Source organism: Balaenoptera ricei, chromosome 12 (assembly GCF_028023285.1).
Source record: "Balaenoptera ricei isolate mBalRic1 chromosome 12, mBalRic1.hap2, whole genome shotgun sequence".
Taxonomy (NCBI): domain Eukaryota; kingdom Metazoa; phylum Chordata; class Mammalia; order Artiodactyla; family Balaenopteridae; genus Balaenoptera; species Balaenoptera ricei.
In genome coordinates this window covers 22,625,740-22,653,301 of record NC_082650.1, presented here as the reverse complement: position 1 = coordinate 22,653,301, position 27,562 = coordinate 22,625,740, and the positions used below count along the sequence as shown (strand labels likewise).

Sequence of the window (27,562 nt, the reverse complement as noted above, 5' to 3'; positions counted from 1 at the left end):
GTACCATCCACATTGTACTGTGTTGTCAATATTCAAAGGAAGTTAAAGGTCATATTCCCAACTATAAATTCTCAGTTACTGGAGTGGCAAAGGTTAGTTTCCAACAATGATTTAATCAAGGGATACTTTTTTTTTAATAGGCCATTGAACAAATTATTAAGCTATCACAATTCACCATTATATTTCACCTCTATGTTTGTCTCACCCTGAAATATGACTCATATATGAACATTAAGCAGTAAATGATTTTAGAGATAAATAGCTTTTCAGAGTGAATTATGAGAATTGTGAAGTATGTTGTCCTTGAGATTAGCACAGATAGTTAGGGAAAAAATAGGGCTACTTTTAAATTTCACCTAACCTTGAATAGCAAATATTTCACTTTTCTTTTTTTAAGCATCACAAATATGTTAATACTCTATTTCATTTATACTGATACCCACAGAATTTCATAAATAAAATATGCTACTGCCTCTCCACTGAGGACTTCATAGTAAAACAGTTCTACTGAGTTCACTTTGGCATCTTTTGATTTCTGCTCTTGACTACAGCTGTGATTATAATTGAACAGAAAACTATATTACTTCAAATTGTAGAACCAAAGTTTTGGTGGGGCTTTTAGGATATGTCTCTGCTTCCCACAGAGATATTTTCTTTTTAAAGACATGCAGGGTCAGGCAGTCTATAAACTTCTTCAGTGACATGCTGACCAATCACTGAGTGAATTTCAAGTACTTATTTTGTAACTTTTCAGTGTACAAAGTACTAGTAAATGCTTCATGGAGTTAGAAAATCATTTATCACAATTCTGGAGAAATTGCAATGTATTTGTAAACAATAACACTTAATAATTTCAAAAGTTAAAAGTTTAATCAGACTAGTTGAAATTCTAATTTTTCTTGAAAAACTTTAGTTTTTGCTTTAAAGAAACAATGTGAAATTAACCACAAATATGGCCTTTCTTGCATGTATGCTATAAAACATTACTTAAAAGTATTTCTCGGGGTTTCCCTGGTGGTGCAGTGGTTGAGATCTGCCTGCTAATGCAGGGGACATGGGTTCGAGCCCTGGTCTGGGAAGATCACACATGCCACGGAGCAACTAGGCCCGTGAGCCACAACTACTGAGCCTGCGTGTCTGGAGCCTGTGCTCCACAACAAGAGAGGCCGCGATAGAGGCCCAGGCACCGCGATGAAGAGTGGTCCCCGCTCACCGCAATTAGAGAAAGCCCTAGCACAGAAACAAAGACCCAACATAGCAATCAATCAATCAATCAATCAATCAATCTTTAAAAAAAAAAAATCTCAGTAATTTAAAAAAAAAAAGAAGTATTTCTCAAAAGAAATGGGGTGATATGATAGATAATACAGGCAGTATCTTATAAAATCTATTCATATTGAGATTATTTTAACATTTTAATTTGTGCAGTGGCAGAAGTCTTTGAGTGCCTTGGCATATTTCTTCAGTCTCAGCACTTTATGGTCACCCTCTTATTACCATATCCAAATGTTCTATTTTTCCACCCAAAAAACAACCAGCTGGTCAATAGAGCCAACAACAGTTCTATCTGAATTGTTTTCCTAGGTTGGCGATTTGGGCCCTTCTAGTTTACAATGCTACCAACAATCCCGATTTAGAAGGAAGAACCATTCAGCAGAAGCTCTTAAGAAATAATGAGTCCCTGGATGAGGGCTTGAGGCTACACAGAGTGAATGTGAAGCGACTGGGTGAGTGCCTTTAATTTTTTTATAGTATGCGTTTTATGTGACTACTATCCAGGTTTAATTGAAACGACAACAAAAATATTCTTCCTTTGTGTGTTTGCTTATTTAAAGCTATTTTGTTCTGATGATGAAATTCATCCTATTGGTGACATTGTTAACAAATGGGTGACAAGGTTAGCATAAAAGATAGTACCTTGATACCTGTGAATCCAAGGGAATGAAAGTGGCAGATGAAAGTTTATACCCTATTTTAGGAACCTATTATGAAAATACTAAGAACATGAGCAAAATGCCAAGATAACCTTGACCAGAATTGGCTTCAACTTTAGGAATAAAGAGAGTGTGTGTGTGTGCATTTGGGATCTCTAATGAGGTAAATCTTATAAAAGACTATTTCTTGTTATAAAACATCCTCATCTCTTATGTTCTCTGTCTCCATTAATGATACCACTGTCTTTGCTGTAATAGGCCAGAAATCTGGGAGTTATCCTGGACCTAGATTCAGTTCTCACCTGGACACCATTCACACCCTAAACTCCAGCCACAGGTGTGGTGCTTCCAGCACTTCCCCAAACATGCAGTGCTCTTTTCTCTGTCTTTGCCCACACTTCTCTCCTCTCCTCTCACTGCCCACCTGATGATCACCTATATAGTATTAAGGACAGTCCAAAGTCACCTCTCCTATGAAGCCTTTTCTCACATCATCATGTACGAATAGATATCACTGTCTTGGAGACTCCACTTCAAGCTGTCCACAGACCTAGAGCACCGTACACATTAGAAGACCCTTGAATTTGACTGGACTTGTTTGTGTTCATATATACATTTTCTTTAAACAGGAATTTCCTCTGGCTTGAGAACACATCTTATTTTTCTAACACCCTCACTTCCTACCTCCCCCCAGCAACCAGCATATCCCCCAGCCCTTAAATACCTGAATAAATAAACAAATGAGGCTTGATGGGCATACTTTAGAAAAGTAAATGATCAAAATATGGATAACAAAAAGTAAAGTTATCATTCTAATGTTATGATGACAGTTGATTAGGTATATCAGTAGAGCTCAAAAGAAAGGGAAACTTTGACACATTTCCTTATACACACATGCAGGAGGTTGAAGTGGGGGAAGCAGCTATTCCTCAGCCTCTAAGAGCATGATTATGACTGAGGCCAGAATCACAATGTAATAAAGAAGCAGGCATCTTTGCTTCTGTGAGAAACCACCCATCTCTAATGTGTCAACATACACAGTTACGGTCAGCCCCCCATTTCCACGGGTTCTGCATCTGTAGATTCAACCAACCTTGGATCGAAAATATTTGGGGGAAAAAATTCAGAAAGTTCCAGAAAACAAAACTTGAAATATACATTATATTTAAAACTATTTACATAGCTTTTACACAGTATTTGTTATTATAAGTAATCTAGCGATGATTTAAAGTGTACAGGAGGCTGTGCATAGGTTATTGCAAATATTACACCATTTTACACAAGGGACATGAGCTTCCTTGGATTTTGTTATCTTGTGTGTGTGTGTGTGTGTGTGTGTGTTGGGGGGTGTGCTTCCTGGAACCAGTCCCTGGAGGATACTGAGGGATGGATGTATAAGGAACTCGTTGAGGTTAAAGAATGCAAATCATCATTATCGTCGTCAACAACAGCAGTTTCTGAGCCTCTGTGGGAAAACGCTTGCTTATTTAATAAACAGAGCTTCTTGGTGATGAGCAGAGTACAAACGCTGCCCTTTCACGCAGAAGGGTCTCCACAGAGAAGGAGCTTGACGAATGGTAGTTTGTACGTGACAAAGGAGCCTCATGAGAACCAACCTTATCTCTGTCCTCAGAGGCTGAGGAATCCCTGAACAGCTCTCTCTGCATACTTAGACAAGTAATTTATACCACTTCATTTAAATTCTATACTTTATTGTTCTTCTGCAAGTGGATCTATGAAGAAAAATTTCCACCAATTGGAAAAAAACCCTCAGAATATAAATAGGAAAGTTATTTAAATGTTCAGTTGGCGAGTACAATACTGGTTCCCAGTAGTCTTAGTGTAACTTACTATTTTTCCGTACTGAAATACGAGATTTTGTTGTTGCTGTTGATATAGTGCTTTTGTTTTGATATTTTTTAAGTGTAAAATCTGAATCATTTCTGTCATAAAAGTCGCTTGGAGAGTTTTCAAACAACAGGTGGGATGATTTGAAGATGAAGGCTTATGTGTAGGATGTGTGGCCTACAGGCGTCTTCTTGTCATTCCCCCAGCAAACTTCCAGGTCAAAGATGCTTTCAGAGCAGCTAGAAAATGTTTCCATAAAATATGCTGGCAACTCAATGGCAACACTATTGAGGCACTATTTTATAGGCTTTCCCCTTTGAAAAACATTAAATTACATTTTGAATATTTCAGGACAGTTTTCATTTTATGTAGTGTTTTTTTTTTTTAATAAACCTCTGTTTTACTAATTTTATCTACTAATGATTTACATTAGAATGATATTGTAAGTTTCATGTTTATACTTGCATAAGTGTGTTTTTTTATTTGATAGTTTCATAACATGTGATTTAAAATATGAAAGGTAGTTAACGTTTATCTTTCATAACTTCTAAACTTTTACAAATTCTGAACATAAAAACCTAGTATTTTAGTATTGCATGGAATAAATACCTAATTACCAACATTGTTGTTTTGTTCTCATCTTGCACCTCTAATTTCAAAAAAAAAGGTTAATATTTCTCGTATTTTCACATAGGTATATGTCATGATGATGAGGACCCCAAAGGCTATAAATGGCCGGCCATCCAACCTTCTGTATACAATGCTCCCTGTCCAGGGAAGCCGGGCTTCTATGCTTCACGGACATGGTAATACTTTCTTTTTTAAAAAAAAATATTTATTTACTTTATTTATTTATTTGGTTGTGCCTTGTCTTAGTTGCAGCAGATGGGCTCCTTAGTTGCGGCAGACAGGCTCCTTAGTTGCGGCATGAGAACTCTTAGTTGCGGCATGCATGTGGGATCTAGTTTCCTGATCAGGGATCGAAACTGGGCCTCGTGCATTGGGAGTGCAGAGTCTTATCCACTGTGCCCCCTGGGAAGTCCCTGACTCTTGCCAGCAAATTCCATGTAACCTACCTTCCCAGGGTTACAGGTGTTGCACCGTAGTTCCCCTGCAGTGTATATTAATTGGAAAGAAGGGCGGGAATCTCTGTGTATGTCAAATCCATGTGAGGTAAAGACGAGACAGGTAGGTTACCAAGAAAAGCCTTTTTTTTTCTCTCCAAGCAACATGCTAATTTAGGCTTCTCCAAAGAAAGACGGAGCAATTTGGAAACCAGAGGGTGGTTCTAGAGCAGAGCACCTTATGTGTGGATGAACAAACTCACAGCCTCATAACATACATCTGACATTCTGAGTCTTTTTAACTTTTTGGAGTGGTTATTGTTGGAAGGGGAAAGAGACAGTAAAGAGAATAAAGACAAGATCCAGGTTAGGGCAGTCTGCTAGTGGAGACTGTTAGGGTGTGGATTTTTCCTAAATATTGAACGGAAACCTCAGACAGGTTGACTGCAGAGGATTCACCGAATAACAAGTCAAATCTAGTTCCTCACCCTCCACCCCCCTTCAGTTAGAGTTTTCTTGCAGGGAAATTCAGACACTGAAACTGCCCACATAGAAATACTTTGCCCCCACTGCTTGGTTTGACACGTGGTGGAGAGGAAAGAAAGGGGCTTCAGAGCCTTGCGGACATGGATTTGAATTGTAGCTCTACCTCTTCCTGGCTGTGAGACCTTGGAAAATTCCTTGATTTAGCTAAGTCTATTTCTTCATCTATAAAATGTGGATTATAATCTGCTTTACAGAGTTAAGTGAAATCAAAATGAGATTTTATCTGGAAAGTTCTTAAAGCAGTACTTGATCCATGTTACCAACTATGCTTTTAACCTTAGTAACCTGATGTAGCCTAGGTTACAATAGGCTATTGCTAGTATTTTGTTTCCCTGATGCATGCACCTGATTGCTTTTTCCAATAAGAACTTTTAATATGAGTTTTATGTCAATGTATTATAGTCTTATCTTCAAATGAAACTTACCTAGATATTAAGGGAAATTCTAAAGCTTATTATTAAGTAATTTTGTCAGCTATAGTGTCATTTATGCCAAATATTTAAAATACCTTTTTTGTTTGTTTGTTTTATAGTCATCATGACCCTGCCAACACATCTCTAGCCTACTGGGGGCCTCCTGATATCTCCAATTGCTCAAGTAAGTGAGAGATTTGTCTTCAGTTCTCAAAGGCAAAATGAGATGACCTCGAGCTTCACGATTTTCATTCTCTTCAGACATGTTCTTCTGTTCTGTGATACCACTGTAATATTAAAAGCTAAGCAAATGATTGCTTCACTCACTTAAGATAGAAAATACTGTTTTGCCTCATTCTGACTTTCTGTTCTATTCATTCTGTAAGAGATTAAAAATAGTAAGAAAATTTTGGAGAAGAGAATATATAAATTGAAATTTGTGTCAATGTTTTATAGTTCTATATTTTTTTTAAGCAGCAAATATATACTTATTTAGTGATTCTGGGGGTATCTCTCTTAGAACCATTTGTGAATATTGGTCCCTCCAAGTTATTTACCTAAGCTGCTTAAAAGCACAATTTGTGTCTTACTAAAGAGAGAAATTAGTTTCTGAGTATAAAGAAATACTGTTGTCCTGTTAAAATTGTGGTAAGGGGTACACACAGGAAACCTGATTTGCTGCTTTACTATGAAGTGAAATACCATACTATGTTTTGGATTCCTGGAAATGCTCATAATACACAGGTAAAACTGTATGTTGTTCTTCTGCCATTTTTTAGGTGAAGCAAATGAAGTTGCCAATCAGATTTTAAATTTAACTGGTGATGGGCAGACGTTAAACTCAGCCAATATCACCAGCATCGTAGAACAGGTCAAAAGGATTGTAAATAAAGAAGAAAACATTGATATAACGCTTGGCTCAACTTTAATGAATATATTTTCTAATATCTTAACCAGTCCAGACAGAGACTTGCTTGAGTCTTCTTCTGAGTAAGTTTTGTTTGTTTGTTTTCTTCTGGAGAGTAAAATTTATTGGATACACATGTTGTTATATAATTTCTCACAGATCTGAATACTTGGTGCCCAGCTTTCATAATTTAAATCTCTAGAAGATCCATTGATATTTCCCAAGATCATTCACAGAATGAACTTCAAAGTTCTGTTTTTGTTTTTGTTTTTGTTTTCTGAGAAAATAGTTTACAAATAGATTGAGATTGTTGATCTGGTTAGATAATATAAATAGTCCCAGAAAGACATAATTGGTATTTCATTTTACATCTGAAAAATGTTAACTGGTGTTAATTCAAAAGATAAACTATTATATGTACATATAAATTTATGACGCTTCTTTTTGCTTGCAAAGGGGACATTTAGCAAACATTCAGCTCACATGCTTTAGGCATAACTTGGTTGCTGTAGGTCACTATCCTACAGACTGTGACACAGAACTGCCACACCTCTGTGACTGTTATACTTCTGAAATGAAAATGCCTAGGGCAGGGTGAAATATACCTATTTCTGCACAATTCAGTTTGTATCCAATTATTTCAGTTAGCGTGTTAGTGTTAAGATATTTAATTTTTTCTGTTTCCTTCCTTTCAACCAAATTTCTTTGATGAAAATTTTCTCTTTGTTAAAATGTATTCCCTAACTTACCTTATGCACATAACAATTACAAACTTTTTTTACAGGGCCTTGCAATTCAAAAAATACTTTTATCATAATATTTCCTTTGATTCTCACTCAGTTATGAAGTAGGAAGGGTATTTTTCATATGAGGAAAGAAAGGCTAAAACAGATGAAAAACAGAATATTTGTTTAGGATGACTTAATTGTTGCTTTTCCTTAAAGCACGTATTTCTCTTAAGGATGCATTTATCACTACGATTCAGTGTTTTAACTGATGTTATTGTGGTTTGGGGGAATGTTGTGGGTATTCATGTTAAGATGAAAAAGTTTAAGGACAATTTTATTTGGTTTGTATTTTGTCCTGCAGGAAATCACATGTGTGCAAGTACCTAAAATGTGTCACTTAACAGTGGTATTATTTGTCATTTCTTTAGAGCTTTAAAAACAATTGATGAATTGGCCTTCAAGATAGACCTACATAGCACATCACATGTGAATATCACAACTCGGAATTTGGCTCTTGGAGTATCATCTGTGTCCCCAGAGACCAATGAAATTTCAAATTTTAGCATTGGTCTTCCAAGCAATAATGAATCATATTTCCAGGTAATAAGCCAGTGGTTTCTTTAATTAATTAGAAGAATTAAAATCTCTGATCATCTGCTAGTTGCTACTGCAACGAGATCTTAGTTCCAGGGGTAGAAGGCTAGTCCGAAGTTTGGCTAAGGTTAACAGCAGCAGTAACCATAAGGCATGTGGATACAGAGAGGAGGTATACTTTCAGTTTACCCTCTACAGGAGATGATAGTGGAACTAAGCATTAAATTATGAGTGAGTGCCACCCTATCGAGAGTGGGGTATGGGGAGTTGTTCAGTCAGAAAAGAAGTCACATTAAGGACCCAAAGGTGGCAAGATGCATGGTATATTCTCTTTGCCAGTGGTTCTCAAACTACATTATAATCACCTGGAGGACTTATCAAAACAGATTGCTGGATCCCATCCCCAGAGATTCTAATTTAGTAGATCTTGAGTGGATCTCCAAAATTTGCGCTTTTAACAAGTTCCCAGATATTGCTGGTACTGCTGGTATGAGGATTGTACTTAGAGAACCGATGGTATAGAAGGCTAGGAATGGCAGATGATGATGAGGCTGAACAAGAAAGCTATGGCCAGATTAATGGAGATCCTCTCTGACCTGTTCAAGTGACACTTCAGCAAATAATTTTCAGGTTCCTACTGTGTGCTGGACAGTGTTAGCCACGTGGGCAAATGAAATGATTGAAGCACCACCCTTGACGTGGGAGAACACATAAGTGGCATTTAATGCTTCTTAACTGTGGAGATAAACCAAGATAGAATATTTTTAAAAATCTGGATATAAGGAAGAACTTATTTTTCTACTTTGGACCAAAGGCTCTTTTGGGTAATTCTATTTCACATTTTAAGAGTGAAAATGTGGTCAGCCTCCGTCTCATTTCAAGTCCATTTGCAGGAGAACACTCTTTGGCCTGATCTCTGGGTTCAGTAAAAATGGTACCCAAGAATGTTCATAAAACTTCAGCTGCTTCCTCTATGCAAAGATACTCATTCTCAGCAATCAAACAAATTAACTCGCCTTTTTTTTTTTTTTTTTCTGGTAGTTATTTTTCTGGTAGTGTGTTTTGAGAAAAGCTCAAAATTTATTAAGTGTAAATCTAATTCTTATACTTGAAAATGGCAACTGATTTATAGATTTCTCAGTTTGTGTTTAGTTAAAGTCGGTGCATATCCCGTTTTGCCCCATTTGCAAAACGCGAATGAGATCCAGGCCTTTGTCTGTAAGGGATTCAGCCTTGACGGCAGTGACTCTGGCGGAGGTAAAGGGGAGCCCTGGTCCTGGCCAAGTTGATGCTGGCAGTTGCTCTCCTGTGGAGTAAAGTTATTACTGCAATTTAAATATGATTATTCACCTGACATACTCTGTGTATATGACAGATGGATTTTGGGAGTGGACAAATGGATCCATTGGCTTCTGTAATTTTGCCTCCAAACTTACTTGAGAACCTGAGTGAAGAAGATTCTGTATTAGTTAAAAGGGCACAGTTTACTTTCTTCAATAAAACTGGACTTTTCCAGGTAAGAGTTCATTAAATTATTATTTTTCAGTTGTAAATTGAGTTTCATTGCTCAAAAGGAAAGATAAAAATTCAGATTTCTTGAAAATATATCAAGAGGTATAGAAAAATTAATCTACTGTATTTTCAAAACTGAAAAATTTTAACATAACTGATTAAATATTTTATTTTAGATAATTATATGCTTATTAATAGGATGTGTTCATTTAAGGTTTTTAAATAAATCAGATTAAGACTTGCATGATACAATTAGAAATGGAATTTGTGGAGAAGTTATTATTTATTATTTCTTTTGTTAAGTATTTTATGCTCTCCAGCAATTTAGATCTTCAGAGTTAAAGAAATTGTGTGCCAAAGGAAAGATTTTTTTTTTTTTAATTCAGCAGGAAGCACTGTTTACATAATGAGCAGCATTCTTGGCTTTAATCAGTTTTCCCATTAGTATTTCAAATGGCCTTTGGCCTTCCCACATCCCCTGAGTAGGGTGGCATTGTGCTGAGCACATATTATCATTTTTATTGGCATCATTTCCAGATACTAGAAAGTCCCCTGCCAGCAAACACTGGTGACCTCTGGTTGCCTTTGAAAGTACAACTCGTTCTGAGCAGTTTCACAGAGCCCTTTCAATAAAAGTTACCTATTAAACTGAAGATACCTGTGTATATCAAACAGTGTGACTTACGTAAGAGAGAACTGCAAGTTTCAAAGCCAGTAGAAATGTTTTTAATAGACTTGTGCCATACGTCATGTTTAGAGGAATGGCAAAGGAGGCTACAGGGAAGTAAAAGGAGGACCATGGAATCATTTACAGTCATTAACTCAAAAATTTTAAAATGTTATCAGCAAATGCTTTAAGAACAAGCTATATAAAAATTTTGAGTAGATTAAGAATGTAATTACATGCAATTGCTCTGAAGGATTTAATAGATACAAACACGTAAAACTGCATTTGTTAAAGTTATTTGAGGCTTGTAACAATGTCGCCTTTAAAAATAATGCCAGAGGACTTCCCTGGCTGTCCAGTGGTTAAGACTCTGTGCTTCCACTGCAAGGGGCAGAGGTTTCCCTGGTTGGAAAACTAAGATCCTGCATGCTGTACAATGCAGCCAAAATAATAATAATAATAATAATACAAAAAATGTAGTAGGTGTTAGATGATGTGAATGGGGGGGGGGGGAGGGGGCCATTGAGAGGAGAGGTGGAGCCCAGCCGGAGGAGTTGGGCAAAGTCTTAGCTTTGTAAGAATCTGTCACAGTTTCATTTTGAGTCTCATCTTCTCACGCGATCATTTCTTTCTCCTTTGGCATCTCCCAATCAGCGACATTATTAGGAAACATATGTTTGTTTTTTAAAGTAAATTTATAGCAGAGTGAAAAAAATGTAAGGGTTCTGTGGTACTCCCCTCACACAGGGAACAGCATAAGAGTATTTTTAAAGTAAAGTCTGGGTATCCCCAAGCCATAGCCACTTTATTGAGAGAGACCACACAAATGTAATAAAAAAACCTATATTCTGGATGCTGAGAACTAGGTAGCATTTAAGGAATCCTGTAGTTATTCCAAAACAGCTGATGTATAAGCTGTGATAGAGAAATTCAGGAGGTTCAACAGGAAACACAAAGGGAAGGAGAAAGTGGTGATGATCTTGCTGGAGAAACAGTCTACTGGTCCCAGTCATTTTGCAGCACAGATTCACTAATTTGATTTCCTGACATCCTTATCTTTGAAGTGGAAGCTACAGATGCCGATAAGTGTGTAGTCAGAGATGGTAAAAGTTCTGGTGGGGCTTTAATCCAGTAGAATTACATTTAGGTTTACGTTAGTAAACACTCAGACTGTTGTCATGGACATGAAAGATGAATTGATTTTTATTTTTCACACCGTATTTCCTTGGTACTTCTCTAAAGGAAAACAACTTCATTTATTTTTTAGGATAGGGAAATGATCTAATTATTTCATAGCTTTTTATGAGTGTGTATTATTTGTGGGTTTGCATTGTTTCAGATTTTAACTGGCTGGCATCAACCACAACAGTGAAGAATGATGTTTTATGACCATCGCCTTACAGCATTGGCTCATACTGTTCCCTCAACGTATTTATTATAATAAGGGAAATAGCAGAGCTCTTTCAGGAAAGCTAGCAATTTGATCTTATAAACAGGATGTTCTATAACTGAAGATCTTAAGTGTAAAAAGTGCTGACAGATTGCTTATTTTGGAGCACCAAAATAAAATAAAAGTGTGTACTTCTGACTAATACACAATTTTTTTTTCTTTAAAAGGATGTAGGAACCAAGAAAGGCACCTTAGTGAGTTATGTGATGGCATGCAGTATTGGAAACATTACGATCCAGGATCTGAAGGATCCTGTTCGAATTAAAATCAAACATACAAGGACTCAGGTAAGGAAAAGCTGCAACTAGCCATGGAACAGAGGCAGACTGTTTGATAGAATGGTGGGGCCTTTTTTAAAATATATGATTAGAAGTAACTAGTACTTTTTTTGCAGGGGGCAGTTTTCCACAAAGGCAAGACCAGCTAGTCAGGTAGTGCCGTAATGTCGTGGTGAACAGTGGCGGCAGGGCAGGGGTGGGATGGGGGGAGTTAGTCTTGTCTAGGATTCAGTCATCTGAAGGAGAGTAAGAGTGAAGGAAAGAGTCACACCTTTTGAGAAACAATGTATAATTACTTCAGCTAACTTAGATGTAGATGCATTGCACAGTTGTGTCATTAAAGGTTTTGGTTGTCTTTTTAAAGTCAGAGATTACTGAAACTAGGAAAGCAGAAGGGAAATGGGAGAAACAGGAGAGAGTTGACATTTTTTGAGAGCTTAGCAGTTGTCTAAAATCTTGGCAAATGTTGTGCTTTTTTTTTTTTTTTTTTGCTTCATTACCCTTGCTGTCATCTGTTTATTTGATAAAATTATGTGGGGTTCTTATTGTCTTAAATGGCCCAACCACAGTTTTCCCCTGATTTATAGAGGGTCCCAGTCATGATTTGACCATTAGGCAGGCAGGAAGGCAGGCGGGAAGTGAGCTGGCTGATAAGGACTAAGGCTTGGAACTGAAGTCCTCTAAGAATTAGCCCTGCTTTGTCACGAAACCTCTGAGACTTCCCTGTTCTACCCTTTGGCCTCCTTTGTTTCAGCTCCTTCATCTATAAAAAATTTTTTATTGTGGTAAAATATACATAACATAAAATTTACTATTTTAACCATTTTTAAGTGTATAGTTCTGTGGAATTAAATACATTCACGTTGTTCTGCAACCATCACTACATCCATCTCCAGAACTTATTCATCTTCCCCAACTGAAACTATGTCCCCATGAAACAACAACTCCCATCGCCCCTCCCACAACCCCTGGAAACTGCCATTCTACTGTCTCCATGAATTTGACTACTCTGGTATCTCATATAAGTGGAATCATACAGTATTTGTCCTTTTGTGACTGGCTTAGTTCACTTGGTATTTTCAAGTTCCATCCATATTATAACATATGTCAGAATTTCCTTCCTTTTTAAGCCTGGATAATATTCCATTGCATACACATACACACACACATACACACACACACACTCACACACATACACACACATTTTGTTTATCCATTCATTCATTGATGGGTACTTTGGCTGTTTCCACCTTTTGGCTATTGTGAATAATGCTGCTGTGAGCATGGTTGTACAAATATCTGTTTGAGTCCCTGCTTTCAGTTCTTTTGGGCATATACCTAGTCATAAAGGAGAGTTTTGAAGATGAAGTGAAATTTTAGTGTAAAAAGCCTTGCTAAATGCTGAGAATTGCACTTTATGATGAGACATAATTAGTAACCTGCAGATAAATGGTAACCTGATTCCTCTGGAGTTATAGTTGATTTCCATTTGAAGTCTGTGAGAGCAAACCCCTAAACTGCCTGCCATTCTTTGGTCATATTGCCGTGACTAATTATGACCTATTTCTTTGTGAAAACCTTAGCATTTTTACTCTTTTCCCATGTTCAAATTGTATGATTTTTTATTTATTTTAAACACAATTTCACATGTTTGTTCTTATGTTAATATAGGCAGTGCCTCATCCCATCTGTGCCTTCTGGGATCTGAACAAAAATGGTAAGTTTTAAAATATTGGCTGTCTTAATAACAACTGAATTTTCAACATTGTTAGACACCCCCGTTTTCTTTAATTCCATCCCAAATTAGAGTGAGTCACAATGTAAGTGTGAGGGCAACTGAGCTGCAAAATTTAGTTTAGGTAGCTTGGGAAGTGAATTCTAATTTCTGTAACTTTTTATTCATTGCAAGAAGAAATAGGCAGACGACTTTTTTTTTAAACAAACCACCTCTGATTTCAGTTATTTATAAACTATAGCATACATTTTTATTGCTACTTTTAGATGAATGTCAATATACATTTGATCACATTCTTCTAGGACACTTCTGGGGAGAGTATTTGATGTGCACAAGGCCTGCAATTTAAAATCCAGCTTCCAGACCACAGATTATGGGGGGAGATCGTATAGAGGATTGTAACTATAGGAATGGTTTTAATGGATACATGTTACTTGAAAGAATTGAACTGCCTCCAGAATGACATTTGACAGTCAAGGGAGAAAGGCAGAATTAAGGGGTAATCACTAGGTGTGAAGTGTGGAGATGTCTGTGAAGGGAAGGGAAGTGACAAAACCGCCCACCTCTGCCCTATAAGGGTCACCTTCCCTTGGGGTTCCCCAGTGGGATTATGGTGGCCCAATCAAACAAGCGCCAGTGCAGGCTGCTCCTCAGAACTGTAGCCTGAAGTTGTCCCAAACCTCTTTTTTTGATACTTCTATCTTAGCTGGGAAGTTTTTGTTGTTGTTTGGTTTCTAGTTGCAGTTTTGAGAAGATCCTGATTTACTAGCTACATAGTTAAAAATGATATCACCTTGTAGTCTTAAAATACTCTTCAAATATATGAGTTGTTCATATTCCACAGCATACCGTAAAAGTCAGATAAGATGTGTTAAAGGCATTTATAGTAAGTTGTCTCTGTGCATGACTGCTATGTACATAATAGCATGTTCCAAGGAAGCTGACCTTCTTTGTTCTCATGTCTTCACAGAGATATAGATTGACCAAAGGGGTAAAAAATTGTGCTGATTTCTAGAGACTTTGTTAGTGTATAACATATTTGAAAAGGGATATTCTTTTTATGGAAGTTGACTTTAAAATATATTAAATTAATAAATTATATATCAATTCATATATTAATTATGTTAAATAATATTTAATTATAATTAAATATTAATTATGTTAAATATATATTTATATTATGTTATAATTATATAACATATAAATATAATTATAACATATATATGTTATAATTATGTTAAATATATATTTATATTACATATAATCTATTAAATAAATATGTCTATAAATATACTTAAATAAGTAAAATACATGTTAAAAATTAAAATATATTAAAATGTAAAAATTGAATTTTTTGCAGACCCCTGAAGCACTTCAGTAGAACACAGTTGAAAATCAACACCTAATCTCTGACTGCCCACCTAGCACTAACATTCTATGATCCCAGGAATCGAAATTATTCTGTGTATTAGCAGCTTTCAAGATAGTATCCATTTTACAGATAAACTGCAAAGCAGAAGAGTCTGAGGCATATTTCCCCAAGGGAGAGCTCATCCATTACAGAGAAGAAACTGACCTGCTGTTATTTTCACACTGTTTGTTGACTTCCTCCTACAGAAGGCTCTGGATTTTGGAACACTTCAGGATGTGTCGCACACAAAGATTCAGAAGCCAACGAGACGGTCTGCCTGTGTAACCACCTGACCCACTTTGGGATTCTGATGGTAGGGGAGGAACATCTAAACACATTTTGAAATGACATAATTTTGGAAGGCATATTTCTTTTTGTGAGTCAACCTATTTAGATTACGTGTTTGGGGAATTTTTTTCCTGATAATTTTCATCTGTATCCTGAATCTTGATTCTTGATGAAGAATCTGTTGAGAGAGATCATATATTTAAAAAGTGCAAGATAAGTATAGAGAAGAATCTTACTGTTTTTTTCCTTCGGCTTTAACAGTAATAATAAATAATCCCAGAAACAAGAAAATCACCATGAAACCCTTGAATTAAGAGAGAAACAGAGTTAGGGAGATGGAGAGAGAGGGAGGGAGGGAGAGACAGAAAAGTTAAAGAGGAAGAAAATGTTGGGTTTTACTAACGTGGAAGGGTGCTATGAAAAATTTCATCAAAAATTGTCTTTCTTTAATATGTTATCACTTGTATGTTTGAATGTTACTTTGTACCAGGTACTGTGCTTGGTGATCCAATTGTTACCCCCAAATGACTGCAGTCCCTCTCTAGAGATCCCAGCCTGTTAGGCTAGACTAGTGACGAGGATAGCACAGAGGCTTCAGGCCTGCAATGGAGATGATGGGTGTTACGTTTCACTCACTACTAAGCCTTCATGTCATTCTTTCCTTTCTTTCTTCCTGCCTTCTTTCCCTTGGCCCTAGTTTTATCTCATTAGCCAGCCTGCCCAACAGTTTTAAGCAGAAGTTAGATTGCATTGATATGTTTTTTCAGCCCACCAAATTTTCAAGAGCCACCTTACAAGCAGCAACTTGTGTGACTTCATCCACAGACTTACACCTTTACCTTATAACCTGATATGCTTGTGTTTCTGCAGACACTTTTCTGGTGCAAAGTACACCCTCCAGATCATAACAGAGCCATTGTTTCTGTATAGTTTCCATAAACGGGATCAAATCAAATTTGTTTTTTAGTTGGAGATGGGAGTAATGTGTATCGAGGCAATAAAGCTTTTCGAATTCGAATCACAGACATCAAGATATGTTTATCCCGTCCCTTAAATCTTATTGCCTACTTCCTGTGGGACCGAAAGGAAGCAGCGAGGAACTGTGGGATGCAGTGATTGGCTCATGGATCTACCTGGCCTATGTAAATGGCCATTGTCATATAGCAACCGTGCACGTTGTAATTTTCCTGACAATCCAGTCCTTAAAGCTCTGAGGGATAAGACCAAGTCATTTAAAAAGAGGACAGTCATACAAAAACTGCGTGATTCCTCTTATTTGAGGCATCTAAAATAGTCAAAGGTATAGAAGTAGACAATAGAACGATGGTTACCAGGGGATGGGGGGAGGGATATATGGGGAGTTGTTTAATGAGTATATAAAGTTACAGTTATACAAGGGGAGTAAGTTCCAGAGATCTGCTATATAAAATAGTTAATAATACAGTATTGTAGACTTAAAAATTTGTTAGGAGGGTAGATTTCATGTTAAGTGTTCTCACCTCAGAAACAAAAGCAAATGAAAAAGGAACACAGGAAACTTGTGGAGGCGATGGATATATTTATAACCTGGATTGTGGTGATGTTAACACAAGTGTATACATAAGTTCAAACTCACCAAATTGTATACATTAATTATGTGCAATTGTTTCTTTACCAATTATATATCAATAAAGCTGGGGGAAAAAAAAGAGGACAGTCATAAAAAATAACTTAACTTTCCCAAAATATAAATGTTTTCATTTACTGCCAGACCATAAAAATGAACAATTAAACTATAGCATGTTTTCCCTAAGTAATTAAAAATAAAACCCTCAGTTTTCTTCCATATTCTCTTTTTTCTGAAAAGTGACAGCATCATTCTTTCATAAAAAGCTTCTTTTGCATCATTAATCTTTCAGGTATGTAAGCTTTAGCTTAATTCATTGAATTATTTCAACTGCATGTGTGTTTGAGCATGATTGTGTGTATCGTAAGTCTAATATTAGATAAATAGATAACAGTAACAGTCACTATTCAGAGATGACCTATAAGTAACCAAAGTCTGGCTTCCTGTTACTTTGAATGGTTAGTTTTTCCAAATATTGTTTAAATTTTGTTATGAATTTGTAATTATATATTACTTTTTCTGTTGTCATTTGATTAAATAATTAGTTTTACATGTATATGGATATGTGCATTTTTCAGTGCTACTTTTCCATTTTCCACTTCGGCTGCTTTTATAAGATTCTAAACTTCTGGAAGAAAAACTTCCCATAATTTATCTTTTCTGGTGATGTGCCCATATCCTTTCAGCTTTTCCAGACCACCACAGCCTTGTTAAGAGTCCTTCTTGATGTATAAACTCTGTATTCACTTGTGTAAGATATTCCCAGAGTCTACCTTGCCCCATGACACATTCACCATGTGAGAAATTTAAAAACATACCCCAGATTCATAATTATATCTTCTAATCTACAAATGTATGAAAAATTTCATATCCTCTGCTACATTTATTTGTAGTAAAACTGATTTTCTTATTTTTAACATTAGTACATTCTCATGTTGGCTAAATCAGAGGAATAAATATTTTCATATTCTTCATTCTCTAAAAGTATAAAACAGCATGAGAACTGTGTGTAAATGTATAACCGTGAGCAGCATTATTTTTTTCAATTTACATTTTAAATTGTGGCTTTAATTGTGACTTGCAAGTATACTGCCTCATCTAAATGGGAGCCATAGGTTTTTCAAGAGGTAGTGACAGGTCCTTTGGAGGTTCCCAAGATATTTCTCTGACCTCATCAAATCCTGGAGTAACCAAAATTTTGGTCGGGGTGAAAGCTACCAGTGAGTCAAGTGGCACTGACTCAAACCCCATCCCGTGTGCCGTGGGAGTCCCACTTCCTCCCAGTGTTTTGAGGGATTCCTGGGAGAGGAGGATAGGGACGGTCCTCTCTGACCTGAGTCTCTGCTCGCACTAGATAAATTCGATCACTTTGTGCATTTCTTGGTGTTAGAGAGAACCTGTTACCTGCTCCTCAGCCAAACCTGGAACTGAGCCCCATCTCATGATTTCACACACATACACTCATACAGATATGGAGGTCTTTGTGTCAGTAGCAGATTTTATTGACATTTTGGTGAAAAGTAAAGAAAGTTAACATTATAGAATGAAAACTTATAACACAAACTTTTTTTCATAGTTTAAGACCTAAAAGTTTAAACCAGATATTCCTTTTGGAATATGTCCCTTCTCCAAGAAGGCTCTGTTTTCAAACAGCTGCATAATGGAGATGCCTTTCTCCTCCAACCAAGGCTTGAGTGGTTGGTCTTCATTCAAGATTTATCCCTAACCCAATTCTACATTTAAGGAAGAAAAGAAAGATTTTCCTACCAGGCCTGGACTTTGCAAGCCTGCTTCCCTCTGCACAGTGAAATTAAAATTAAGGCTTCGTATTCACATGCTAGAAAATGTTTACTTTTTCCCCTCACAACAACCCCTAACACTTTTAAGTGGCACCCTTTCAGGTCTATAGGTATCAAAAAACTATGACCCCCAAACTCTTGGTGGCTTATTTATGAAAAAAAAAAAAAAAACAGACCACCCCACCTGATACATACGTAGCTCTGAAATGACCCCAGTAAAAGCCTCAGCGCTATTCCCTGACCGGGCAGCCGCACACCAGCACCAGCCTCTGGCTGTCTCGGCTGAGCCCCTCCCTACCAATCAAAGAACCCAGGGCCCACCTAAAGGCTTGGTCACGTGGGCCACGGTGGCCTCCATTTTCACTTGTGTCCCCAGCCTTGCAAATGATAGGAAGGGTCTGGTCATTTATTATGCAAGATAATGACCTCCTCTCCAGTTTGTTAGGCCCCCAGTGGTTTCGCTCTTCCAGTTATACTGGTGTGCAAAGAGCTTGGGTAACAGGGTAATGATAAAAAAAACATGTGCAACTCTCTCAAATAATGCTACATTTTTGTTTCATGGAGTGATCCACAAGAGTGCAATAAACGGAAATTCCAGTACAGGCATACCTCAAAGATTTTTTTGTGGGTTCAGTTCCAGACCACTGCAATAAAGCAAATATTGAGAGAAAATGAGTCACACGAATTTTGGGGCTTCCCAGTGCATATAAAAGTTATGTTTATACTATACTATAGCCTGTTAATATGCAATAGCATTATCTCTAAAAAAACAATGTAGATACCTTAATTAAAAAATTTTTATTGCTCTAAAAAATGCTAACCGTCATCTGAGCTTCAGTGAATCATAGCAGTAACATCAAAGATCACTGATCACAGGTCACCATAACAAATATAACAATAATGAAAAAGTTTGAAACATTGTGAAAATTACCAAAGTATGACACAGAGACCCAAAGTGAGCAAATGCTGTTAGAAAAATGGCTCAACTCAGAGTTGCCACAAACCTTCAGTTTGCAAAAGATGCAGTATCTGCAAAGTACAGTGAAGGGAAGCACAATGAAACGAGGTACACATGTCCTGATTCACACTGTTGTTTTTAGCCCCTAAGATTGAGCTGAGATTCTAAGTGCTATCAATGAACTTTCTAATAAAACAAAACACCGTTCTCATGAAAAGAGAGATTCTTACAACTGCTTCTCATGTTTTTGGTAGGACCTTCAAGGAACTGCCTCACAGTTGGATGGAAAAAACACTAAAGTTCTCACCTTCATTACCAATATTGGGTGTGGAATATCTGCTATTTTTTCAGCAGCTACCCTCCTGACATATGTTGCTTTTGAGTAAGTATTTTTTTTTTTTTCTATCTGCCAAATCCAGAGCTAACTGTCCCAGAATGTGAATAACAGAATTGCCTCAGATTTTAAAAACACATATACACTTTGTGAATCACGTACAGTGGTTCAGTTTTAATGTTCAGATTTCTCATAAGATATATCACGAATTTTCCACCTTTAGAATCTTAATTTATAGTTACTATATTTCTATTGATAAAATGTATTTAAGCCTGTTAGAGATGCTTAGCATTTAAGTAAATAACAATTGTATGAAATGCTTTTTACATGGTAAAAGATGAAAACATTTGCTTCACAAATCTTATAAAATTGGTTTTGAAACAGGAAATTTTTTTAAAAAAAGGATCCTGACCTTATTAAAAATCAAGAAACATCAACAAATTTTAAGGAAATTGTTTTTTAACAAAAGTATCATTTTTTATAAATCTAAAATTTTTCCTGGATTAAAAAAATCAATCTGTTGTAACCAATTAGAAATTTTGGAAACAGTTTTGAAATAAAATTAGTATTTAAAAAAGTCTTTATAATTTGCCAAATACTCCTATATCTTTAGCCCTCCTCCTAGTGGAACCATGTCATAAAGATGGTACTACCTAGGCTATTGCAGAGCTGTATAAGATACGAATTTACTGCCTGTGCTTAAAAGATTTATTTACAATATTATTCTCATATATCTTTCTTTTGTCCTTTTTTTAGAAAATTACGAAGGGATTATCCCTCCAAAATCTTGATGAACCTGAGTACAGCCCTGCTGTTCCTGAATCTCCTCTTCCTCCTGGACGGCTGGATCACCTCGTTTCATGTGGATGGACTTTGCACGGCCATTGCAGCCCTGCTGCATTTCTTCCTTCTAGCTACCTTTACCTGGATGGGGCTAGAAGCGATTCATATGTACATTGCCCTGGTTAAAGTATTTAACACTTACATTCGCCGATACATACTGAAATTCTGCATCATTGGCTGGGGTAAGCCTCCTAAATTATGTTTTCTTTTTTTCCATCATGGAAATCACTAGGTTCTCATAGGAAAATCCCATTTTGAAAGAATAGCACTGCTAAAAGAAACTTCAAAATAGTGAATGATGTGGATTTGATATACATAACCTAAGGAAGGGGCTTCCTCAGAACGGTGTTTTTAAAAACTGTTCAACATTCCTCACTAAAGTCAGGAGTAAAGGGAAAAAACCCTTGCTCTCCTGAGTCACCACCACCTTATTTCCTGTGTCCAGAGCCAGCCCACCCAAGTCTGAAGAAGCAGCTGGCAGAAAGTGGTGCATTTCTATTATATTTCAAAATAGAAAGGCCAGCTCAGGCTCGGAACTAACTCTACTCACCCTAAACACATGCCCATGTCTTGGAAACCTGAGCAAGAAGGTTATTTTTGTGTGTGCAACCAGAATACTGACAGAATTCTTGCTTTGAGCTTCTTACCATGATTCCTCAGCCACGCATGGACGGCTGTGTTAGCCTGTTTGCAGTCTTCTAACTGGGCTCCTTTATCTGGGTTTTGTATTGGGCCAGGCATTTTCGAGCTTTCTCACAAATCTCTTTTTCAGATAGCAATGTAGAAATGAGATGTTTCCAAGGTGTTCAGTACCACCTTAGGAGGCAATGAAAGCATCTTTCAGGGAATTCAGGTGGTGTAGCGCTTCCCCACTGAAACATACATGGAAATACTATATTGGTTCTCTTGAGAGAAAAGAGAAGACTATAAAGACTTTCTGTCCCCATTGTTTTCCCCCCAACTTTTTCTAAAGACTTTTCCTTCTATAGAAAGGGGCAAAATGAAGCTGTAGTTACCTTCTTACCTGAACTCAGGCAGTCTGACAGGTGTCATTAATGAAACTACATTTTCTGGTGCAGCATACAGTATAAATCAGGTCCTGGTACTCTAGTGGGTACCAGTAAGCAAACAGAATATTTAAATATCTGTCATTTAAGAGTAGGTTTAGATTGCTTCTAATTAAAGTTGGATGTTTCACACCACAAAAGGGATTTTATTGTTGTTTTTAACCAAGTTGCCTGTTCTAAGAAATTTGATTCTATGATATGGAGTGTTTTCTTTCTTTTTTCCCCCTTGCCATTATCAGTCTTATAAAGCAGTTTTCAGATGCTTCAGAAAAGTTGTTTCTATCATGGTCTTGTTATAACAGGTCTGCCTGCCTTAGTTGTGTCCATTGTTCTAGCAAGCAGAAACCAAAATGAAGTTTATGGAAAAGAGAGTTATGGAAAAGAACAAGGTGATGAATTGTAAGTAATAAAAGCTTGTTGGGAATTTATTTGTGATGAGTATATATCCTCTGTTTGCTGAAGTTTAATGTGAGTTTCCATCCCAATAGTGAGTGAGCTTCTATTTTGGAAGGTTGAAGTGTATTTGTATGTCTTTGCCAAGGTCTCTGCTACACCACGGATGAATTCAGTCGAATGCTCTGAACTGTGTGAGCTGCTTTTCCATATTAATGTTGTGCTTTCTCATCTGGGGGAATTCAGAAGAAGTGTAAGATACTGTCTTCTAGACACAGAAGACCTATTCTATCTGAGGAGATTCTGTGATTCTCCCACCTCCTTAAACCACACACATCTTCGAGAGAGTTAAGTAGCAGCATCGGACAGTGAAGGATTCAATGCCAATATGAGTGTTGTGTGGAAGTGGAGAGAATGGATCTTGAATAATTTGGAAAATTCCCTTCAGACTGTGAGATCACTGAAGCTAAGATTTTTAAACTATTTAGTTTTGGCAATTAGTTCTCTTGTATTTTATGTAGTACATGGTACTCAATATTATTATTTGTTGATTGACTGAATTACTGAATGAATAAAGAGCTTACTCCTGACTGTGATGCCACATTTCTGTGCACATTTCACGGATGGATAAAAATTTTATATCCAGTCAGTATCCAATCCTGTTCCATTCCTCCTGGCCTTCCCATTTATATTTCCAAAGTAGCAGTCAAAAGCCCCCACGAGAACTAGTGGGAAATAAAGCATCTAGGTCAGGAATTTCAGATTCTAGGGGAACTTCCATATGGAAAGAAAGATTAGCTCCAGGGACAAGCAGTGTCATTTTGGGGACCTTTAAAATAAGATATATTAAAAGTAGAAGTCAATACATATGTTCTAAATAAGGGAACTTAAAAAGTATGTGAGTCAACTCTTATAGGACTTTAAAGTACGACTTATTAAATTGTTGTGCCATCAACAACTTTCATTAATTGAGCATTTACTATATGCCAGGAATCAGGTTATAAGACTCAAAGATGTTCAAGACAACTTTGCCTTTGTGAAGGTTGTGTTCCACCGTGAAAGACACAACCAAAATGATGACCATTTACATTAGAATTTTAAGATTAATTTAATTGTCTTAAATAATTCTTCTGATTTTTTTTGGTACCTAAGAACTTCCATAGTATTAGTTAGGCACTGGGGCATCTACAAATTGCAGTATTTTAATTTTACTCTTAGTTCCCTTTAAAATTACTTTCATCTATTTTCAGATCTATATCATTCTGAATATCAAGTATATCCTTCCTGATCTCATAAGGATGTTATGATTGATGTAAGCCTTTTAATTGTGCATGAGAAGTGTCAGCATAAGAATATCAGAGTTCTACAATAAGGTCTCGCCTCAACTAAGCCAATTATATTAATAGGAATTATTTTGTCCACAGTAAAGGAATCCACAATTATGTGTGTCTTAAATAAGTAGGATTTACTCTTCTCACATGATAAGACATGATAAGGTTTGGAAGAAGGCAACAACTGGCATTAATTTTGTGGCTGAAAATGTTAGGGCCAGCAATTCTGCAGCTCTCTTGGCCTTTCTTTCCTCGATATAAGATGATGACTACAGCTGCAGAGCTTGCATTCATGTTTGAAGCAGAAAGAAGGAATAAGGGCTTTGCCAGTTGAGTCTGTCAAGAATAGGTGTCAAAAATCCCTTAGCAGACTCTGCTTCCATTATCATTTTGTAGAACCATGTCCACATGGCCCTCCTTTAAATACAACGGAGATTGAGAAAGTTTCCCACCCTCAGGAGTGCAGGCACATAAGGGAAAGGGGGTACACATGGTTTGGGGTGAGCCAAACAGAGTGTCTTCATGCCAAGTCAGAGTTCAGGAGACCACATTGTTTTCTTAACTGTTGACTTAAATAGCTAGGTATTAAGAGGATGACTATCCAAAACAAAGCAAAAACAAAAACAAAAAAACTATGTAAACATTGAGGAAGAAACTGAGGCCCAAGAAAACGAAGTGACTTTCTAAAGGCATTTGAGGAAGGCCCAGCTATGAAATCTGCAGAAGCCCAAACTAAGCCAGGAGGAGTCTTTTAGGTAAACAGGGCATGATGATAAATCTCATTCTTTCTTGTCTCTTCTCCTTTAAGCTGTTGGATTAAAGATCCTGTCGTATTTTATGTGACCTGTGCCGGGTATTTTGGACTCATGTTTTTCCTGAATGTCGCCATGTTCATTGTGGTGATGGTGCAGATCTGCGGGAGGAACGGCAAGAGGAGCAGCCGGACGCTACGCGAAGAAGTTCTAAGGAACCTGCGCAGTGTGGTCAGCCTGACATTTCTACTGGGCATGACGTGGGGGTTTGCTTTCTTTGCCTGGGGACCTTTGAATGTCCCTTTCATGTACCTTTTCTCCATCTTCAATTCTTTACAAGGTAAGATAAATGGTAACCGCACCATTTTCCCTTTCTAATTTTACCATATTTGCAAAGAGCTTCACTGTTGGACAGATGCCATGCTAAGTTTCTAAGTCATTGTCCCAAGTGCTGAGCACAGTTCCAGGCACAGGGTGGGTACTTGTGAAAAAGGCCTTGAGTGGAGAGAAGAGGTAGAACGTCAGTTTGTTTATTTGTTTTCAGTGATATGTATACCAACCACCTAGAACTATGCCTGGAATATAGTAGGTGCTCAATAAATACATCTTGTTGCATGAGTGGATATGGGCAAGGAGGTGCCCAAGGGGAAGTGTAAAGAGAGACACAGATAACGTTTGCTTTCTTTACAGTTTTGCTGAGTGTTGGTGCTCTCCATGGAACCATGTGGGTGTAGTGCTCTTGGCCAGAAGAATCTTTAGACTCTGCGCAGGGACAAAGCAATTCACTTTGATTCCTTGGTTCCTTGGATTTCAGAAAAAATACCAACAATCTATTTCAGAAATGCTTATTTTTTCGTAAGATATGGCAGTCAATTCAACAATCTAACAAATGGCTTGCTCTGTTTAGAAATACAAGGCTTCCTTCCAGGAGCTTACTCTCATACTTCAGATTCCGTAACACTTACCCTAGTGTACTGTAGGATGAATTTAACTGTAAAAAAAATTTTTTTTATTGAAGTATAATTGATTTACAATGTTGTGCCAATCTCTGCTGCACAGCAAAGTGACTCAGTTATCCACATACAGACATTCTTTTTTTAATATTCTTTTCCATTATGATTTATCCCAAGAGACTGGATATAGTTCCCTGTGCTATACAGTAGGACCTTGTTGTTTATCCATTCTAGATGTTATAGTTTGCATCTACCAACCCCAAATTCCCAGTCCATCCCTCTCCCTCCCCACTCTCCCCTTTGGCAACCACAAGACTGATCCCTATGTCTGTAAGTCAGTTTCTGTTTTGTAGATAGGTTCATTTGTGTCGTGTTTTAAATTCCACGTATAGGTGATATCATATGGTTTTTGTCTTTCTCCTTCTGACTTATTTCACATAGTATGATAATCTCTAGTTGCATTCATGTTGCTGCAAATGGCATTATTTCGTTCTTTTTTTATGGCTGAGTAGTATTCCATTGTGTATATGTACCACATCTTCTTCATCCATTCCTCTGTTGATGGACATTTAGGTTGTTTCCATGTTTTGGCTATTGTGAATAGTCCTGCTATGAACATAGGAGTGCATATATCTTTTTGAATTATAGTTTTGTCTGGGTATATGCCCAGGAGTGGGATTGCTGGATCATATGGTAATTCTATTTTCAGTTTTCTGAGGAACCTCCATACTGTTTTCCATAGTGGCTGCACCAACTTACATTCCCACCAACAGTGTAGGAGGGTTCCCTTTTAGGATGAATTTAACTTTTAAGCTTAAGTGAACATAAAGTATTTTTTTTGAAAATTCAATAACATTCTATAAGACATTGGATATACCCTGTGTTGTTGATGAAACTCCTTAATGTTGGAAGCACCATGAAGCCCACACTCCAGTAGGAATGAGGTGACAAAGTTTGGAATCTTTTTTAGCAGGGCAGTATTACTGGCTTACCTGAAGCTACTGGTCACACACTTGAAGGTGTCTGGGGAAGGAAGAGCTGACTAAAGCTGAACAAATCTAAGCTGGGATGGAAAGTTTGGAAATCAGGTTTGTGCTTCTCACCAGGTGAGATGCCTAGGTAGGAGCTCCCAACAGGTGTGTTCTAAGAAAAGTCTGTATTTACCTGCAGGAGAGTGTTTACTGCTTTGTATCATACGTATCTGTTTTGCTTCTCCTCCTAGGTTTCCCACTAGCTCATGAGCTCCTGTAGAAAAACCTGTCACTTAGAAGGTGCTCAATAATTATTTGTTAAATCAATAACTGGATTGGTGGATGAAGAAGGGAAGGGCTTTGGGGATGGCCTAAATTCAATCTGAGACTCCTCCGGCATAAATATGCATTAATTAGTTGAGCAAATTTTATTCAGATTCATTCTCCCATAACAGAGGAACTATGTGGGCTCATTATCTTTAGTGAATAAAATAATAAGCCTCAAGTGCACCTCCACAAGTTGGAAACTGAAGAGGTAACATATGAATACCTCTGCATTGGGATCCAGCTTTGTAAAGTGAGTTTTCCTCTTTTTAATCTCTACTATCATATACAACATAAAAGTGCCTAGACAAATATTGAAAAAAATGTCCATTAACATTAGAAAATTCCATGGTTTTATATTTCAGGATTGTATATGAAAGGCACATTAATCTGCCAGCCCAACCTTGTTTTTGCTTTTAGAATTTCCTGGCAGTTTCAGCAACCTTCAACAGTTACAGTTGTCTGTTCAGCTCTGTTTCCATTAATGAGAATTGGGATGTTTTATTTTTCCCAGCATAGGTCTTCTCTCAGGAGGGAAAAATGTTGTAAACCATCATCGAGTGAGTGTTCTTCATAAATCACTGACTTTTAAGGCTGATTTTAAATGATATAAATTCAGAGCAGATTTCTGCACATCCAGTGATATCAAAAACATCTCCTAAAAAGGAAATTTAAATTAAAAGACAGTGATACAGAGCACTTGTGATACAGAGCAGTTGTTAGAAGAGTCTAACAACTCCTTACTGGCCAGGCTTGTACAAAAGCTTCAGAGGACACGATGGAAAGTCATTTAATGGTTTTTATTTGCATCATTTTCAGAACCTTCCATGAGAGACTTGGTTGTTGTTAAAAGTAT

General features: G+C 37.0%; 1 protein-coding gene across 4 annotated transcripts in view; it reads left to right on the top strand.

Moving 5' to 3' along the window:
* The window catches only part of ADGRG6 (adhesion G protein-coupled receptor G6), a 140,929-nt gene that overhangs the window by 95,901 nt on the left and 17,466 nt on the right, over positions 1 to 27,562 (top strand). For 2 of the 4 annotated variants that reach the window (XM_059941084.1, XM_059941086.1), the window contains exons 9-21: positions 1,585 to 1,727; positions 4,477 to 4,588; positions 5,925 to 5,989; positions 6,585 to 6,795; positions 7,869 to 8,040; positions 9,410 to 9,550; positions 11,831 to 11,950; positions 13,613 to 13,658; positions 15,294 to 15,400; positions 19,993 to 20,120; positions 20,829 to 21,097; positions 22,285 to 22,381; positions 24,515 to 24,798. In XM_059941084.1, the coding sequence (XP_059797067.1) occupies positions 1,585 to 1,727; positions 4,477 to 4,588; positions 5,925 to 5,989; positions 6,585 to 6,795; positions 7,869 to 8,040; positions 9,410 to 9,550; positions 11,831 to 11,950; positions 13,613 to 13,658; positions 15,294 to 15,400; positions 19,993 to 20,120; positions 20,829 to 21,097; positions 22,285 to 22,381; positions 24,515 to 24,798 (1,895 nt within the window). Of the gene's footprint in view, positions 1 to 1,584; positions 1,728 to 4,476; positions 4,589 to 5,924; positions 5,990 to 6,584; positions 6,796 to 7,868; positions 8,041 to 9,409; positions 9,551 to 11,830; positions 11,951 to 13,612; positions 13,659 to 15,293; positions 15,401 to 19,992; positions 20,121 to 20,828; positions 21,098 to 22,284; positions 22,382 to 22,523; positions 22,570 to 24,514; positions 24,799 to 27,562 lie in introns of those variants that run through there. The other 2 variants (XM_059941087.1, XM_059941085.1) reach the window with 2 other exon arrangements.